We start from the raw sequence: 18,043 nt of genomic DNA, 5'->3' as shown, positions 1-18,043 counted from the left end.
TGACACATTTCTTGTAGATCCATGAAAAAAGCACATACAGCAGTACAGCTGTTTGGAGCTTTGTGTACATCCCTGTGCATGCTGAAGTAACAAAACACTCGTCTCTGGGTAGCTTTTTTGCAGAATAAAGTTTCCTCTGTTTCCAACAGGGTCAGCATGAGAGGGACCTGCATCTCATGACTGGAGAATTCTCTGGGATGACTGTTTATTGAGCCAAACCTCTCCGGAGGTTATTGTATTGATGGCAATCAGACGGTAGCAAAACAGATAAAAGTCATTAAGCCAATCACAGGGAACCAGACTCCCCTTACTTCACTGCTAATTTGGATAAACAGCAGGGGGCTGCTACTGGGGTAAAAGCCCTCGATATACAGTGGAGCAAATCTATAGTCTTCAATCTTTTTCTAACCAAATAAGCCTTTTGAGAGGAGGAAAATGTTTGGCAAAGCTTCGCTTTTTAGTTCTTTATCAGTGCTCAGCACACTGTACTCTTCGACTCTGGAACTGGTGTGGTTTGTGGTCAGGGGAAGACATTGTGCCAGTCTGCGGATGATTCAGGAACCACTTCCAGGTCAAGTTCCGGTGTTACCTCGACCTGGTGCGCTGAGTCTTCTTGGCTCAGGGAGACGTCTTGGATCTGACCTGGAGGGACAAAGAATGAGAAGGGGTTTGCATGACTCACGTGCGGTAAAACACTCACACTTGAGATAATCGCAACGCTTTGTAAACCAGGAGGAAAGCCCATTAAAACACATATACAGAGCAGCGCCAGCAGTTCTGATTCTGTATTCAATTTGCCAGTGACAGTCATACAAATGAAACCATTAGTCAAAAAGCAATCTTCTGCTCCTCCCTCCTCCCACCATTTGTTTCTATATCTTACATTCTCTCTGTTTGCTCTTCTAAAAATGTTGTTGTCTGTTGCACAAACTATATAATAAGACTTGACAGATGTGGAATATGCTCATTGTGAGTTGTAACTATGATATGAGCCATGTGTCATTGTGCATTCAGCCTAAAATAATTTGAGCACAAAACAATAAGTCACTTAGGCACATGCTGAGAGGTTCAGACACGCTTTTTCTACTGCTGCAGGCCACGCACTGAATTATGTTTTATAGTGGGAGTCATTTAATTATCTCCCTCTACTTTTGCTCTTTATATCAGAAACAATTCTAACACATATTCATTAAGTTGCAAGCTAGTGTGCGCCTTGAGTCCTCCAGTATTTTGCACAAGCAAAATGACTAAATGAGAGCAGCCACACAACAGCCACACAAACGTAAAAAAAAAAAAAAATATCAAGTATTAATTTGAACATTTTTAAATATTTTTACATCATGAACATGCCTACAATCACGTGCAGGCATTGGTGGAATACTGGCAATGGAGATCCTGGTATTTCCCAGGAATTCTTGCCAAAACATGGTTCAATTTCCAAAGAAAAATACCTGGGATACTTAGCATGTGGGTGCTTGTGTGCGTTCTTGTACAGAAGAACATACGCGTACTGAAACACTACTACTGTTGTAGATTTAGTCCAACTTTAAACTGCTATTATCAAAGTAATATGATAGGAAAATGCTTCACCTGGTTTCTTCCAATTATGTTTCTTGCTAAAATGTCAGCTTACAGTTCAGCTGTATGGAAGAATATTTTCCAGATTGAAAAAACTAAGAAAGGTGTAAAAATCTGGAAACTATGCAGACAGTTCAGTGCCAAAATGACGATGTCCCTTCCTTGCCATTGCATGCAGTAAATACCTCATGTCAGCATTATTAAAATATTTGTATGCTCTAATAACTACTTGCTATCTTGCTGAGAGGATATCCTGAAAAGCAAATAATTACTTCAGGATAGCCTTGTGTTTTTCCACCTTGTTGATCTATTAAAATATTTCTAAGAAATGTAACAAATATTGTCTGAAGACTCAATGTCATTTTATAATGAATTATTTGCAGTTCTGTTTAAATAAAAAATAATAATACTTCATTTGTGGCAAGTAATCCCAGGAAAATTGGAATAGTACATTCCGGGAATGTTATCATTTAAAATCCATGTGAAAATCTTCACCCCTAGTCACAAATACAGTAGCTAAGAACTAATAGGAGTGACTGCCAGTGTCTCTACAGATTTTGTTTTTAAACGTATAGTTCAACTCGTACAACAGGACAAAGAGTCTACAGCCATGCTAGCAGCTCTGTGAGGATGTACTTACGCACTCTGTGAGCCGCTTTTATCTAAATGCTAACGCTGGCATGCTAAAAAGACAATGGTAACATGCTGATGTTTGGCATATATGTTTAGCATGTTCACCGTCTTAGTTTAGTGTGTTAGCATGCTAACATTTTGCGAATTAGCACTGAACCCAAAGTACAGCTGAGACTGAGGTCATGAGTTTTGCAGGTATTTTTAACCTGATGGTGGAACTACAGGAAAGGTTAGGAGATCACCAAAATAATTCATCTTGAGGAGGACATGATTGTAAGTGTACCAAACTGCATGGCAATCTATTCGACCGTTGTTTAGACTTCTTTTCAGTCTTACTTCAGTTTGCTGTTGCACCAGGGAGCTTTAACTGTGAGGTCTATACTCTGTGAACACAGATGGTTTTTGTCCGGGCAAATGTGTAACCAAATTAAAGTCATATTTAAAACAGAAATTACTTTTCCAGAAGTTGCACAATATTTTACACATTTCTGACACATTATCTGACCTGGTACCATGTGCTTTGTTTTCAACAGGTCTTCCAGGATTTGCATTAGAACCTTAGAAAACACTCAAAAAGTGAAACGCAGTGTGCCCTAATCTTTGAGAGTCTAGGTCTTATTCCCAAAAAACAACAGAAACCAATGTTTCAGAAATGACATTTTAAATGATCTGTACCCAGTGGGGGAACCTGGGTGGAAGCTTCTGTAGAAGTGTAGAACAGATCTGTCAGCATCGTTCTCTTGCTCAGTAATTGTCCATAGATGTCTGCCAGGCTCCCGGGGGGTGGGGGTGTGTGTGTGTGTGTGTGTGTGTGTGTGTGTGTGTGTGTGTGTGTGTGTGTGTGTGTGTGTGTGTGTGTGTGTGTGTGTTGGTCCAACTCTTGGCCAAGGTTAACCAAAGGGGAGAGACAACCTAAACCTTAACCAAGGCTGTCAGGAAGAAGTATTGACTAAACATTCAGGACGTTTTTCTGCTCTGCAATATCAGAGAGTCTGCTAGACGGGGGCGTGTGTGTGCATGCACATTAGTGGAGAATGTAGGGGGCGACTGAGCATTGGCATAAGGCTCATTATCAGCGGATAATGACAAGGATCATCAAGTGAAAAACCACAGACAGAACTTGAGTATGACGGATTGTTAATGTTCCATAGGGACAGGTCAACACTGCCTCCCAGCATTCTGAGTGCTCAGGGAAACCTTTTAATGTGCAGTGTCTTCCAAACACAGTGTTTGTTATATAAGGCAGGGGTCTTTAATGCTTTTTAGACTAGGGACCCATTAGCTGAAAAAGAGACCCCCTAGTGCATATATTGCATACAATTGAGTTGCATATTAAACTGGGCCGAATGGATGAAAATGGTTATTATTTATACATCATGTTTTAATGTTAAACATATACGTGGAAGGCACAGTGAATCCTTAAGCTTAACTGTACGGCTACCATAATGGCTAGCTTGTCTTCAATGGGTACTTTTTTTAACAAATGTGTTGGATTCCTATTAATGTATATTTTCAGACATTCATCAGTATTTCTATTATTTAGCATAATTTGGCAGATCCGCTGCACTAACTCTGAGGACCACCTTGGGGTAACGGACCCCCTGTTGAAGATCACTGATATAAAGAATGTGGACTGTGTGTGATAGCCAATACACACACACACACACACACACACACACACACACACACACACACACACACACACACCCCAGTAGTACTTAGTGAAGTTGAAAGAGAGACGCAACAGAGAGATGATTACTAGCTTTTGTTGCCAAGCTGCTTCAACAGCTGGCTGTACACCCGAGTGATTTTGGATGGGTCTGTGTGGGTGCACTGGTGTGATGCCAGTCAGCTACTCACCATAGCCGTGGGATCTCTTCATGTGGTGTTTCATGTTGCTCTTCTGGGTGAACTTGATGCTGCACACCTCACATTTGAAGGGCTTCTTTCCAGTGTGTTTGACCATGTGCACTTGCAGAGCACTCTTCTGGTTGAAGGCCTTGTCGCACTGATTGCACTTGAAGGGCCGTTCGCCTGCAGGAAAACACAGATCAAACAGGTCATTTAGAACTCAAGGTCATTGCGTGTAGTATGTCCATGCATTATGGTGACGTCAGATTAATTGTGATATACAGTACTGTAGTTTGGTAGAACTAGTGCAAATAAATGAAGCCATGGTTGAGTTGAGATTATTGGACTCTACAGTATAAATATGTAAAGTGACAGAGAAAGCATTAACAGCAAACTGCAAAAAACTACTAGCTGTCCAAGCCCTAAATAATACTACACATACACTATTAAGAACTATTACAAAGAACTCCAGTGGCCTTCCACATGTTCACACATGCACACAGACATGGCTATACACACTGCAATTGGTACTACTTTGTGTAAAATCGTGCTCTGCCAATTTAATATCCATGGTTAGTACATGGTGTTGATTTAAAAAAACAACAAAAAAAAAAACTCACATTCTTGCCTCAGCATAACTCATAAATGAACCAACCTAATGATAAACTTGCTTGTGTACATGTAGACGAGTGTCTGTGATGCGATAGAGATCTAGCCGCACCCTATCGGCAGCAAATGTAATTTGCAGCCAGGGGGGTCTAGCAACTCTCCGTTGGCTTGCGAGCTGGAAAAGCCAAACTCCAGCCGGGCCAATCACATCGACGGTTACGACGGTTCTGCATGAATTCCCTGCTACTTGAAAACAAAGACGATGGCTGCTGCTGCTGGCGAACAGAGGTCTTTCGAATCGGCTTTCGCCGCGACTCCGGAGACTTTGAGAAAAGAACAAAGAACGGCACTGAAGTCATTCTTAAAAAAGGAAGATGTGTTCTGAGTTTTGCCAACCGGATACCTTCTTTGTTGCTCTGCCTGGTTGTAGCGCTATCCTATTGCGTGCAAAGGGAATTGCACTTCGGGTTGAGCCCTGTCAATGGTGAGTTCCCAGACCCAACATCTTGATGTGGGTCTGGCTTGTCAGGCTAATGTTGTTTAGGACTGTATCAGGACTCTTTCTAGATTTAGACACATTTAACTTGTTTTTACTAGTCAATAGTTACAAATAAAACTCCCTGAGGTGGCCTCTGGCTCACCCAGTGGGAGCGTTCGCCCCATGTAGGCTGGGTCCTTTGCAGCGGCGCGGGTTCGAGTCCGACCTGCTGCCCTTTGCTGCCTGTCATCCCCCATCTCTCTCCCCCTTTCCGGTCTATCCACTGTTACTCTATAATAAAAGGGAAAAGTCCCCAAAAAATAATCTTAAAAAAAAACTCCCTGAGTGAACTAAGGAATTATACAACATAGATGTTTAGTGGAAACTAGGTTTGTTATTTGGGCAAACAGCTGTTGCCTTGATGTGGAGTAATCAAAACCTTTTTTTCTCCCCCGTCAGTAAAACATTTTATCATAAGCATGGTGATTGGTAATTCAATGTGGAATTTCTGACATATACAGTTAGTGGACCAAGTAACATACACCGATGATACGTTTGCACACAGCACTCTAAACATACTGTAGATTTAACCTACATGTTTCCATGGTGCTCAAATGTTTCTCTACATTCACACAACTTCCCTAAACTTCACAGATGCATATTACCCATTCCTGCTGGAAAACAGATTCTGAACTGGAGCCCTAAAGTGTTCAATATTAAACCAATCATATATAGACTATGACAATAATTATTGTTTGAATAATTTGTATAAAATGTCCTATACATAAACAAATAAATTGCGAAATAAGTTATGGTCTGCCCAAAAAGTTGCTAAATCTTTCACTGGCTTTTTTTTTGTGTAACAAAGTATTAATCCCTAAAGGAGTCTTAGAAATTGCCAAATCTAGAAAGAAAATGCCTAAGTTGGCAACACTGGCCATGACTGGTGACAACACCATTGTCTCAAAGCAACAATAAAGCACTTTTCCTCTTTGGTCACCCTACAGGTTGGAAGCGGAATTGTCCATTACCGCTGTCGTAATGTCTCATTTTGTCTCATTCGAACTACAGATCAGCTACCTGGCAAACTTGCATAGTGCGGTTATAGCCGATAGAGGGCTGCAGAGCAAATGCAGAAGTGCCGTTCACCCTGTTACGAGTTGATGAACCACTGAAACGATTTTGGAAACATTATTTTAAGGTACATTATTTTGGTGCAAGTTTGCCAGATCGGGTAGCATATCTGTAGTTTGAATGAGACATAAGAGTAATGGTATTGGTAATGGACAATCCCGCTTCCAACCTGTAGGGGGACCGAAGCGGAAAAGTGCTTTAGTGTTGCTTTAAAAAGTGACATTATGAAAAAACAGACAAATCTATTATTAAATGAAAACTAGTGCAGTGCCCGTTCAAAACATGCCTGTTCGGGACAGGCCGATTGCTTGGCCTCCGTCATTGTTACTTGCAGCTTTCTCTAGAACCACTCAGCCAAACAACTCCACAAACACGAGCAATACACCTGCCATGGCATAGTTGCGTCCCCTAGCAATGCTAGAGTATACATGTAATTTGCTAACAGGGGACAAAGCTTTATAAGGAAACATCATAAGCGTTTAATTTAAATGAAATTTATGTTTCACGGATGCTTAAAATGTTTAAATTTGCTACAACGTAACATCGCCGGTCTCTCTCTCTTCATCTGTTCTTGAATGTACTGTAGTGAGTGACAGAGAACAAGCTGTACCCAGCATACCGTTCAGCGGTGTAACAGTCAATAGGGGTCCCTAATACTACTAATTACTAATTACTACTAATAAGTCGATCGGACAAATGGTTGTCGAGAAAATCAAAGGACGAACAGACGGCCACTCCTAAGATATATAAATAAATAAATAAATATAAAGATATATAAATGAATAAAAATTAAAATGTAAAATGAACCATACAACTTTGGGGCTAAATAGGTAGTGTTGGATCATTATAAAGATAAAATGAATTTTAATTTCCATGACAATGTTGTGATTTTTGTTGTGACATGCACCGTGCAAACTTGTTCCACAATGCTCTTACCTGTGTGTGTTCGGTTGTGTCTCTCCAGCTGGCTGCGCTTGGCGAAGGCCTTCACGCAGGAGGAGCAGTTGAAGACTCGGGGCTTCTGGGAGCTGGGTGACGGGCCCGGCTGGTGTACTCGTTCATGTTCCTGTAGACAGAAAAAAAAATCATTTTACTGTTTACGGTTTTACTTTACCATACAAGGTCAATCTACTTATTTGGGTCTAAGGTTGTTATAATGATGTGCTCTGTTGCTGGGCGGATTGCTGATGCGATAAGTTGAAAAACGAAACATTGAAAGTGTGTGTGTGTGTGTGTCTATATGTGTGTGTGTGTGTGTGTGTGTGTGTGTGTGTGTGTGTGTGTGTGTGTAGACATTGGTGATATTGAGAAAATGCTTGTTTTTATATTTTGTACTTGATCCCTTTAAGCTAATGTTACATTAATGCATGTTATGTTGCTTTTTGATGACTGACTCATATATTTCATCAAGTTAAAATATTTCATAGTTTAGAGGCAAAATACTACGTATGGTAATTGGAAAATCTAACCAATAATGTACCCACTATGCCTCCACATAATCTTTTCATGTGTACTGAATGGCTACCTGATACATTTTATTTCTGTCATCAGTTTAGAACAGGTAAGAACAGGTAAAACTGCTACACACTGTGTACTGTGTCGTAAAACTGAAAAGATTATTTTTGATCAATTGACCAACCCAGCCTCTCAAATGTGAGAATATTATGCTTTGTCATGTAAGATAGTAAACTTAACGATCTTTGGGTTTTGGGCTTATTGTTGAAAACTATTTTTCTTTCTGACATTTTGATGCGGAAGACCCTGAAATGCTGATCAATCAGAGCATGCTGTGCTTTTTCGGGAGGGGTGCTCAAAGAGACATGCACTAAAACGGAGCATTTCCGACAGAGGGTAATTATAGGTATATTCATACAGACAGTATGAGAAAAATAAAGTTTTTTGAACATTAAAGAATGTAATCAAGTTCTAGCAGAAAACCCAAAATACAAGTACGAACCTGAAAATGAGCATTATATGGGACCTTTAATGTTCCATGGGTGTTAATCTGTCTCATCAACTTCTCAAAATGGGAATCTGGCAGCATCTACTAACCCTCAAAGGTATCACAGTGAACAAAGTGGGCCGTTTTAATGATTATCATCATTATTCTGATACAATAATACCTTGGTTCACATTGTTGCATAAAAAGACTGAAAGAGCAGTGATATGTACCCAGAATACTGATGATACTACTAAACCTTTTAGCACTAAGGCATATTCGAGACAGATAGTGGGCAGCACAAAGCAGATGGGCACACAGGGAAAAGAATGGAAACAATGGCATAATCAGAACGTTCATAGGGCAATGGGCAAAAACAATCAACTTTATAAGGAGATAAGAATGTCTAGAGGGTGTTTGGGCTCATTACGGAGGCAGTGTTTATTAAAAGTGCCGCGGGTTAGTTTGGGTACACATTAAAACTTTAGAAAAAACTTTCAAACACATAACCAAAAAGCAGTTTCCATTGCCCAGTACCTTTTGGAAAGAGTTCCAAAAATGTTGTAAATATTCCTTTTAAATGTACACAATTCAATTACACATTTCACAGCCTACAACTTGAACTTATACATGTCTGTGATTATTTGTAAAATTATTTGTGAAATTATTATCTTAAAGATGTGTGTTGTTTTGATGTATGGATTGTTTGTTGTTGTAGTTAGAGAGCCTGTGTGGGGGAGTTATATCCTGTAGAAACATATTTTTATTAAATTTCATAAAAAATGTTTTAATTAAATGTCCGAGTATGTGTGTGCGTGTTATGGAAAAAATAAGATAGATGGACATTTTTAATGACCAAGTAATTGTGAAAAGGATTGTAAGCAGATAGGATTCATTAACGTGGGCCGATACCCAAAATCCCCTTCATTTATCTGGCTTTTACGGTCATGTAAGGACTGTGTGAGTCTACTGATTTTTCCAACCCATCAAGCAGGAATGCCTAGCTTTAATCATTTCTGGATAAAAATATTTTAAAACTTTACCATTAAATATCTTTCCCAGTGTTCCCAAATTATAAAGCCATGGTTTATGATTGTCTGGCTATAATTGGCAACGTTAATATCCGCACGACAACAAAATGAAAAAGTACAGTACTAGCAATTTATCTTCTCACCACTGGGCCTTTTTAAACATCTAAAATCAGCATCCGAGGTCTCGTTGCAGACTAATAAGCAGCCTGGGGACCAGAGGATGAAGCTCGGTCACTCTCACTGGGACACCCACCTAATTTCTTTTCTCAAAGACAATTACTGCTCAGCATGTTGAGGCACATTGACAAAAGTACAAGCCTATGGCACAATGACCTTTGTTTTGAAATATTACACATGGTGGTAAAATAGCTTGTATATAAAGCCATGTCCTCCTCCTCCTCCTCTTTGTCTCCTGATATGAGATCCCAGCATTTATGTGCAGCCTCGAACACATGAAGAGACACATGCTTCTCTTCTTAATTAGGCTGCAAAGCACCTCTCAGTTTAAGTGTTTTGTTTGTGGAGAGTGACAAGTTAGAAGTGTCTATCGGAAACGCTACTTGATGAATAACCCTTATTTTTGCTTCAAAGAGTGAGACAGCACTGATTTCTCAGCCTGATGTGGAGGCACCGATTAGTAAATATAACTAATAATAATTATTCATCTGCTTTATTCACTTATATACAATGCTAAAAGAAACGTACAGTATGTAATTTCCAGCCGCTAGGGGTCTCTCAATCGAAACCATGGATGTACACACAGACTTTTGATGACGTCATATCCTGATAGAAGTCTCATAGCGCCAGGGAGTGAAGCATATGGACCAGGGTGCGCTAGCTGGCTAACTTTGCATTAGATTAGTCTACTACCAATACAGCTGATGTAACATGGCAAATGCATTCGTGGGTTTGTCCAGCGGTGTTAACCGTGGTCAAAACAATCATACTAAAAATAACTTTTAACTTTAATGTTGTTGTAATCCTATAACGTTACCGTACGGTTTAGCCACCAAGCATTAGCATGAGCCACTCTTTAACGTAGCACATTGTAGTAAGCTGGAATCGATATTGAAATGTCATATCAATAAACTAGGTCTCTACTGTATCACTGTGTTAAGACGTGGCATGTAATTAATGAAAAAATGATGCTGTGTGGCAGAGAGGGTGCTGTATTTCTGCGAGTATAATTCTTTGACATTGTATGATTTACAGTCAGTGATGGGAGTAACGCGTTACAAAAGTAACGCAATTACAGTAATATATTCCTTTTTGCTGTAACGCAGTAATATAACGCATTACTAATACAATTTCGGTAATTTTACACCCGTTACAATCTCAGTAACACGAGTTACAACGCATGTAACCGCAACATTTAATGGCGTTTTGTTTTTTTAAGAATTCACCAACACCGACACTGTTCCCGTGGTCAGAGCCAGAACCAGAGACGGTAGGCTAGAGACATCTGTGTCCTGCCAGTGCCGACAGCAATGCGCCCAAGCAACTGACAGATAATAACATGTTGGGAATCAATGTTTAGTCTTGCTACACGTAATATCATTACATTTTATCAGCGGTAGAAAGTAACTATACAGTAGGCTACTTCGATTCAATTGTAAGGTGCTTTTAATTGAGTATTTTCATTTTCTCCTACTTATTAGGCTACTTCTAGTCCACCACAATACAGGGTCAAGTAGGCTATTGTACTTTTTGTACATCTACTACTATTTATTTTTATAGCTTTAGTTACTTTGCAGCTTCAGATTAATAATACACAATAATATGAATAAATTCTGATGTATTAAAGTGGATAAAGATGAGACTTTGCTGATCCAGTGGTGAAATTCACAAGCTACCTGCCAAGTCATACTTCCGCTTTTATTTTGGTGCAAACTAACTTAAAAGTAACGCAAAAGTAGTGTAAAGCATTACAATTCAGAGACAGTAATACTGTAATTTAACTAATTACTCTCAAATGACAGTAACTAGTAATCAAAAATGTATTACATTTTGGAAGTAACTTGCCCAACACTGTTTACAATTACGCTCTAACGTACCGTATGGTTTCCGGGTATTTGATGTGTTTTGACGGAAGTCAGAGCAACTATAAGGGTCAAAGGTTATATGATGCCACTGACAGGCGACCAAATGACACTTACCATGTAATTAATATTACAGATTCTCTGCGATGAAACATTGTTGGAAACATTTGGGATAGCGCAAGTACACAACTAAAACATATTTATAACATAAGTATAATCATTTTTAGACATTTTAATGCAGAAATATTACATATTATATCTTTAAATAAAAATACGAGCCATATAAGCCATCAGTATCTTAAAAACTGTTTATCATCCCAGTACTACCGTTTTTACATGAGGACTTACCTTCAGGTGTGTAGCTCTCTTAAAGGCCTTGTTACAGAGAGTGCAGACGTGGCAGCGGTCCTTGCCGTGAGCTTGTCTACAGTGCCGTCGCAGTGTGTTGGCATTCTGGCACACCTGATTACAGTAGTAACACTGGTTCCGATTATCAGCCTCCGTCTGGCCATCCTTCCCACCCTTATGGCCAACGTCAGTAATGTGGATCAAATCACAACATATTTACGATTACTCACAAAAGCTCACACCTACACGAGCATTGTGAAAATATCTCAGAATATTTTCCTTTTTTTTAACATAGACTACTTATGCTTACAATACAGTATTAGTTTCTATAAGTCTGGTTTTATCTAAATTTTTAAAAATTGTATCTTTAATGTCTTAAAGTCCTAATCTCATGGTGCATATTTCCATTAAAAAATCCCAAACTTTTTGAGTTTAATGAATGTGTTCTTTTATATCTTCCAGGCAGCCCCTGATTACCATTCATTTGAATGATACAAAACCACTTGTAGACAGTTATTTGCTTGAGATAGGTAATCCATCCCAGATTATCATGTTGCCATTTTAAGCATGTAAAACTTACTGCCAGCTCCGTTTGACAGTTCCTCCACTGGATATTTTAAATAGCACATATTACACATAATACAAACACACTCACGTTGTATCCATTGTCAGATGCTCCGTTTGAAGATTGGGAATGGTGGCTGACCAGTATAACCTGCTGGCCTGAGCTGGCTGGCTGCCCTGGGTCATTCAGCACTGCAGGGAACGTCTGACCCTGAATATTAAAAGATACTCTGGTAAGGCAGCTGAAAAACTACATGATGTCTGCTTTGATCATCACACATGTTTTAATGACATCAAAGATGTTTTTTTATGTTTCTGTTCTAAAATCAGACATTGTTACAAAATAAATCTGAAGCCAAGCCATCTTTTTTTTACCTGTGTATTAAGGTTTAGAGTGACACCATCCAGCATACCCTGAGCATCTGCCAGTGTTAGCGTAACGCTGTCATCGCTGGCCACGCCTCCTGGTGACATCACTAGGCTCTGGGATGCAGCAGTGTGTGACAGGGTGGTGCTAGTTGGCAGGCTGGAGACTGACAGGGGAGAGACAGACCTTAAAGTTAGGGTTTACAAGTTTTTAAGACATTTCAACTACAGCCAGAGCTGTATTCTTTTTGTGCCAAATGTAGTAGAACATATACAAACTGTATTTAAATGGGGACCATTATGTTCTTTGCCACAACTGTAATACAGTTCAAATAGTCCAACTATGCATGAGGGATCTACAGGAAATGATGCAGCGAAATCATTCAGAGTTACTGTTATTAAGTTATTGTAATTTTATCACATTAATAATCAGCCTTAATGTCTAATTGTCACTCTCTTAAGTAAATTACTGCCAATGCCAAAGTAACATTTTCTACTGCTGCTGCTTCACAATAAAAGCATTTAACTGGCTTGCATTGTGAAGCAGCTGCATTTTTGACAGCTGATCAGTTTTAAATATAGCAGGGAGTAATTAAACGAAGCCCACAGTTACGTGAAAGGCTGCTCAAGGAGTGTTTGTTGCTCCAGGATTCTGGGATCTGTAGTATTAAACAACACTTGCTGTTACCACTGGTGTACCCAAATCAACCAAAACTGAAAACTAAAAGATTTATGAAGAGCAAATATCAACCTCCCACGCTGCACTGAAACGGTTTCTACGGTTACAGGCCTGAATGTGAGATGAACTTTGGAGCAGTGGATGCAGTACATGGATTGTTGTGATGACCGCAAAATGTGTGCCTGTATTTGTTGAAGTGAATGCAACCAGCTGGCTAAAGCCCTTTTGGTGCTTTGCACCCTGACTAAAAATAATAACGACATATTCATTAGTTTGGTCAGGGAGGAACTTCCATTATATTAGTGGTGAATAACACCAGATGATATTCGAAGTAAAAAGGCCAACACAGGCCCCGTATAGTTTTATCAGTCAAAGTGCAGGTTGAAGCATTTTAACATACAGAGTGACTGGATGCTTCAGTCTAATCAACAAAAGCAGAGATGCTCTGGTGTCTCTGTGAAGCAGTGGGAATGTTTTCCACTTGAGTTGAGAGGGAAGGGTAATTGAGAGAGAGATGAGACTAAAAATTGGATTAAGCTTCAAGGTGACAAGCAAGGCAGTAAACAGAACAATCAGGAAGCAAACTCTGCCAAAACAAATCCTATTTGCTCACTTCACAGCACACAAGCCCTTTACTCTCTTATCACACATACCCAATTATAAAGTGACAATATTTCACTTACAGAGTTTTCAAACTCAAATGCACATCCTTTTGATAGATGCATGTACAGTAAATGTACATTTGCAATTTATTTTATTTTCTAGCACTAAAAGATGACACACAAAATAGATCCCAGGTCAGATTAAAACCAAGGACATGAAGATCAGGGTGTGTCATTTCTAGGCTTGTATGCCTACAAGCGATTATGAATTCTCTTTTATGTGACGATGTTCCATGATTTTTGATCTTGCACAACAAAACAATACATGCAATAATCAAATCCCCCTTTAAATAACATGGAAATAGTGCCAATCGGCCAGGCATGCCTTATTTATGAACTTCAATATTCAATGAAAAATAATCTCAAATGAAATAACACAACGTGGTGGCAGCATAAAACACATCGCTTTCAAGCCCGGAGAGCGGAGTTCACTTTGCAGCAAAAACAAAATAATTTCACCCAGGAAACGCATGTTCGTTCCTCGGGTGTGTTTTAACGTTTAGATGTTTAGACGTTTTGGCGCCTAAACTTAACTGTCATCGCCGCATGATGCTCACTAGTGGTGTGCAAAATTTGGTATTGATCCGATACCAAGTAAATACAGGGGCAGTATCGCCGATAGCGATAAGATACAGATACTTTTTTAATAAATTAGGTGGATGCGTCATCAAATTGCTTAATCTGAACAAATTTTCATGACATTTAAGTGGTTTTGTGATTTTTCCTTTGGGTTATTAATAAGTTAAAACCCAGGACAGAATTTTCATATGCTTGTACCTGTATACATTTGTTGTGTTAACGCTGTATCTTACAGCCTTTTTACAAATTATACAGCTTGCCGTGGTTTCAGTTTTGGCCTGAAAATATAGCCACACAGCGCTCCTATTCCTCTCTGCCATTCTTCTGCTCCGTCCCTGTCCTGCTTGTGTGTGTGTGTGTGTGTGTGTGTGTGTGTGTTGCTGGCCACCGCTGGGCCTGGCTGCTTGCTTGCTTGTTTGCCTGGTGCTGCTGAGTCACGTGACGGTACAAGAGGGGGGAGGAGGAGCAAAGTGTACACAGACACAGACAGCCAGATCGCCTCTTTGATGAAACCGCAGCAGTGCATACTGGAGAGAAACTAAAACTAAAGTATCAATCTCATTACACTGGTACTGATCAATATCAATACCAACGTTGGTATCGATATTATCGATATTTGGATCGATCTGCCCACTACTAACGCTCACGTTTTCTGGCTAAACTCCACTACCATGGCCCTGAAAGGACAGTCATCTGGCGGTGCCTGTACCCGGCTCACAGTCACCTATTGTCGGCTAAACACCTAATGCTGGTAGCCAGCGTCCCAGAGCTCTGTAGAGACTAGCAACTGCCGCTCTGATTTTATCGTTCTATCGCACTACAGACTGTTGGGGATACATTTTGTCCCCACCGGGGATAAAATTAATTCAGCAGAGGTTGGGATATGTAGACCAGAAAGGGGAAAATCCCACACGTCCACCCCAGAAAACCGCACCATGGCTAGAACTGATAGTCCAACTTTGTACACAGTTTAAACAGTGTGTTTGGCTGCTCTAAAGTATACTGTAAAGGTTAGCATACTCAGCAAACTAGCTTACTACTACAGTACAGTATTAACCTGGCATTTCTTCCAAAGTAAAGAACATAGCTGACTTTTCCCCTGGGTCATGCAGCTTTACTCTCAGTCTTTTAATATTTATATAATGTGTGTAGCAAGCACATACATATTTAAAACCCATATTGGTTTCTTAATTAAAAAGAGTCTGCAGAAAACAAACGGTCAGCTAGACATGAAGGTTGTCACTAACTCTAACAGAGTTAGCGTTAATAAACTAGCTAGCTAAAACTGTTGCTAGCTAGCTAAATCTGATCAAATCTGCTAGGAAAAGTAATTCAAGACATCAAAATTGACGGTTGCCGGCTAGAAATGAAAAGCCTGCTAGATAAAATACTGCTAGATAAAATACTAGATAGAATACTAGAAAAAAAATGACTACAAATTTTGAGTGGTAAACCTGCCACTGCCACTGAACAGCATATGTGGTATGTGAGAATGAAAAGCTTAACATTTAAAATGCTTTAACTTGTCTTGCATCCTTTCTATTTGAAAGCTACAGATTACTGCTGTTGTGGTGATCTCTACTCTTTACTCTTCACCTGGTATAACTGACGGACTGAAAAGGCTTTGTGTTCAGTCACATTTATAGAGAGAGAGCTCAGTCCGTAAACCAATGTGATCCATTGCTGTTTAAACCACCAAGAGGTGAGACTCGGCCTACGCAGTGTCTCATTCTTTATGTGTTGGCAATGATTGCAATGGCTTACATCAGTATACGCAAGAATCTCCCACTTGGTGTGCGTACTCATTCCATACATTTAATCAGTTCTGCCCAAGTGGGTTATTGTGGTGATATTTGTGCAACAGCCAGCTGGATATCTCCTACTTTATTGCCATACTCTTGGCTTAAAGTGGTGGCCCAGAGACAAGTGATGTTATGAGTGAGTGGACGAGGTCACTAATGATGGCTTGATGCAGGTCAAATATGGCTTTTATGTGCATTTATAACACTCACAGAGTGAAGTTGTGTGGAACAAAGTTGACTGAAAGGGAGGGGCTGGTTTATTAGTAACCATGCATTTCTGGTGGGGATGTTAATGATTACCCGTTTAACCGACAATAAACATTTTGCAGATGGTAACTAAATTCAAGTATAACTTTATTACTATACCCCTGGGGAGTAGCAGGATTCTCCAGGTACACACAGGCACATTTCACTCGCAATTACATTTCTATAAATAAAGGAGTGAGATGTATTCGCTTACTGTCACAAACTTGTTCACTAATCATAGATTGATTTAGATTTGATTGAAGATAAACTGATGTCTGGCAAACTTGAGAGACAAGGTGGTATTGACCTTTCATTGAGGAAGAAGTTATTGTGTGTATCCTTGTTTGTATGTAAATGCATGGTCAAAGAACAGAAGCAGCAGTTTAGAAGGGATGTTGCACGGTTGACAGTGAGACAGGGATTGAGGGAGAAAAAAATAATAGAAAGCAGTCTGTAACAATTTTTTATAAAAGTGTTGATGAAAAGGCGTGCCATTTATGACTTAATTGTGATTGGTAGTCTGCTAGACATGACACAAGATCTTTAGGTACTGGTATCCCTTGAAACCTGCTTTTTGCCAAAATGTGTAAAAAAAAAAAATTGTCCTGCCAATCCAGATCTTCCAGTGGCATACTGACTAATCATATTAAACAGGATATCCCCACAGAGTGAGTAGTGTTTGATTAAAGTTTACAAAATAACCTTTCACTGTCCAACTCAGAGGCACCCCTACAAGAGAAGATGTCCTTGTAGTCCAACCGAGATACAAAACACACATATCTAAACCAGTCCTAACCTGTCATTCCAGTGTTGGCGTGACTCTGAGGTAGGAGGTGTTCATTGGTGATAGTCAGGGTTGCGCTGGTGGGCTGGCTATTGAGTGGTGATGCCAGCCTGATGCTGCCATTCATCTCAGCACCATTAGTGTGGCTATGCTGGGGGAGCAGATCCTGACCTGCAACAGTATGGAAAAAAAGCCATTTTTAGTCCAGAATTCAAGAAATTAACATTTCAAGCTCTTTTTTCATATATTAGGGTAGGGTAGCATGTAGAATATTTTGGTCCATTTGAGGAAGAAAAGTGTTGTTCTGCCAGGCATGGCAAGTTATACACAAATGTGGATTAGCTGAGAGTGACAAAAAAAAAATCATGTCAGACATTTTTGCTTGGAACCCATGCACTATGATCCATCTTCGATTCTTTTCCACTGCCTTTCATGCAGAGAGAGACACTGCACTGAATGTCTTGGTGCAGCTTCAAGAGAAAGAAAAACAAAAAAATAAGGCTTTGTATAAAAGATAGTTAGCTATTGCCTTAGTCTAAAGGATTTGGATCACAATACAGTAAATATGTCAGAATGCTGAATGAAAGACAGTCCAAATTGTACCCAGATCTATCTTGACTCAAAAAGTGGCACAGCCACAACTTACCTTGACACTATGGACAGAACGGATACATGTATAGGACAAAATTGGATGTATCACCTATTACCTGAGCGAAATCAA

General features: G+C 39.6%; 1 protein-coding gene across 2 annotated transcripts in view; it reads right to left on the bottom strand.

The window, feature by feature from the left end:
• LOC144519985 (zinc finger protein 236) overlaps positions 1 to 18,043 on the bottom strand; it is a 62,820-nt gene continuing 44,777 nt past the window's right edge. For both annotated transcript variants that reach the window (XM_078253548.1, XM_078253549.1), the window contains 7 exons: positions 17,335 to 17,493; positions 12,580 to 12,737; positions 12,296 to 12,415; positions 11,641 to 11,814; positions 7,220 to 7,349; positions 4,072 to 4,245; positions 1 to 642 (listed from right to left, as the gene is read on the bottom strand). In XM_078253548.1, the coding sequence (XP_078109674.1) occupies positions 521 to 642; positions 4,072 to 4,245; positions 7,220 to 7,349; positions 11,641 to 11,814; positions 12,296 to 12,415; positions 12,580 to 12,737; positions 17,335 to 17,493 (1,037 nt within the window). In that variant the 3' untranslated portion in view covers positions 1 to 520. The remainder of the gene's footprint in view (positions 643 to 4,071; positions 4,246 to 7,219; positions 7,350 to 11,640; positions 11,815 to 12,295; positions 12,416 to 12,579; positions 12,738 to 17,334; positions 17,494 to 18,043) is intronic.

Source organism: Sander vitreus, chromosome 6, assembly GCF_031162955.1.
Source record: "Sander vitreus isolate 19-12246 chromosome 6, sanVit1, whole genome shotgun sequence".
Lineage (NCBI taxonomy): Eukaryota > Metazoa > Chordata > Actinopteri > Perciformes > Percidae > Sander > Sander vitreus.
Note: the sequence above shows the minus strand (reverse complement) of the source record. Positions and strands in the feature narration are given on the sequence as shown.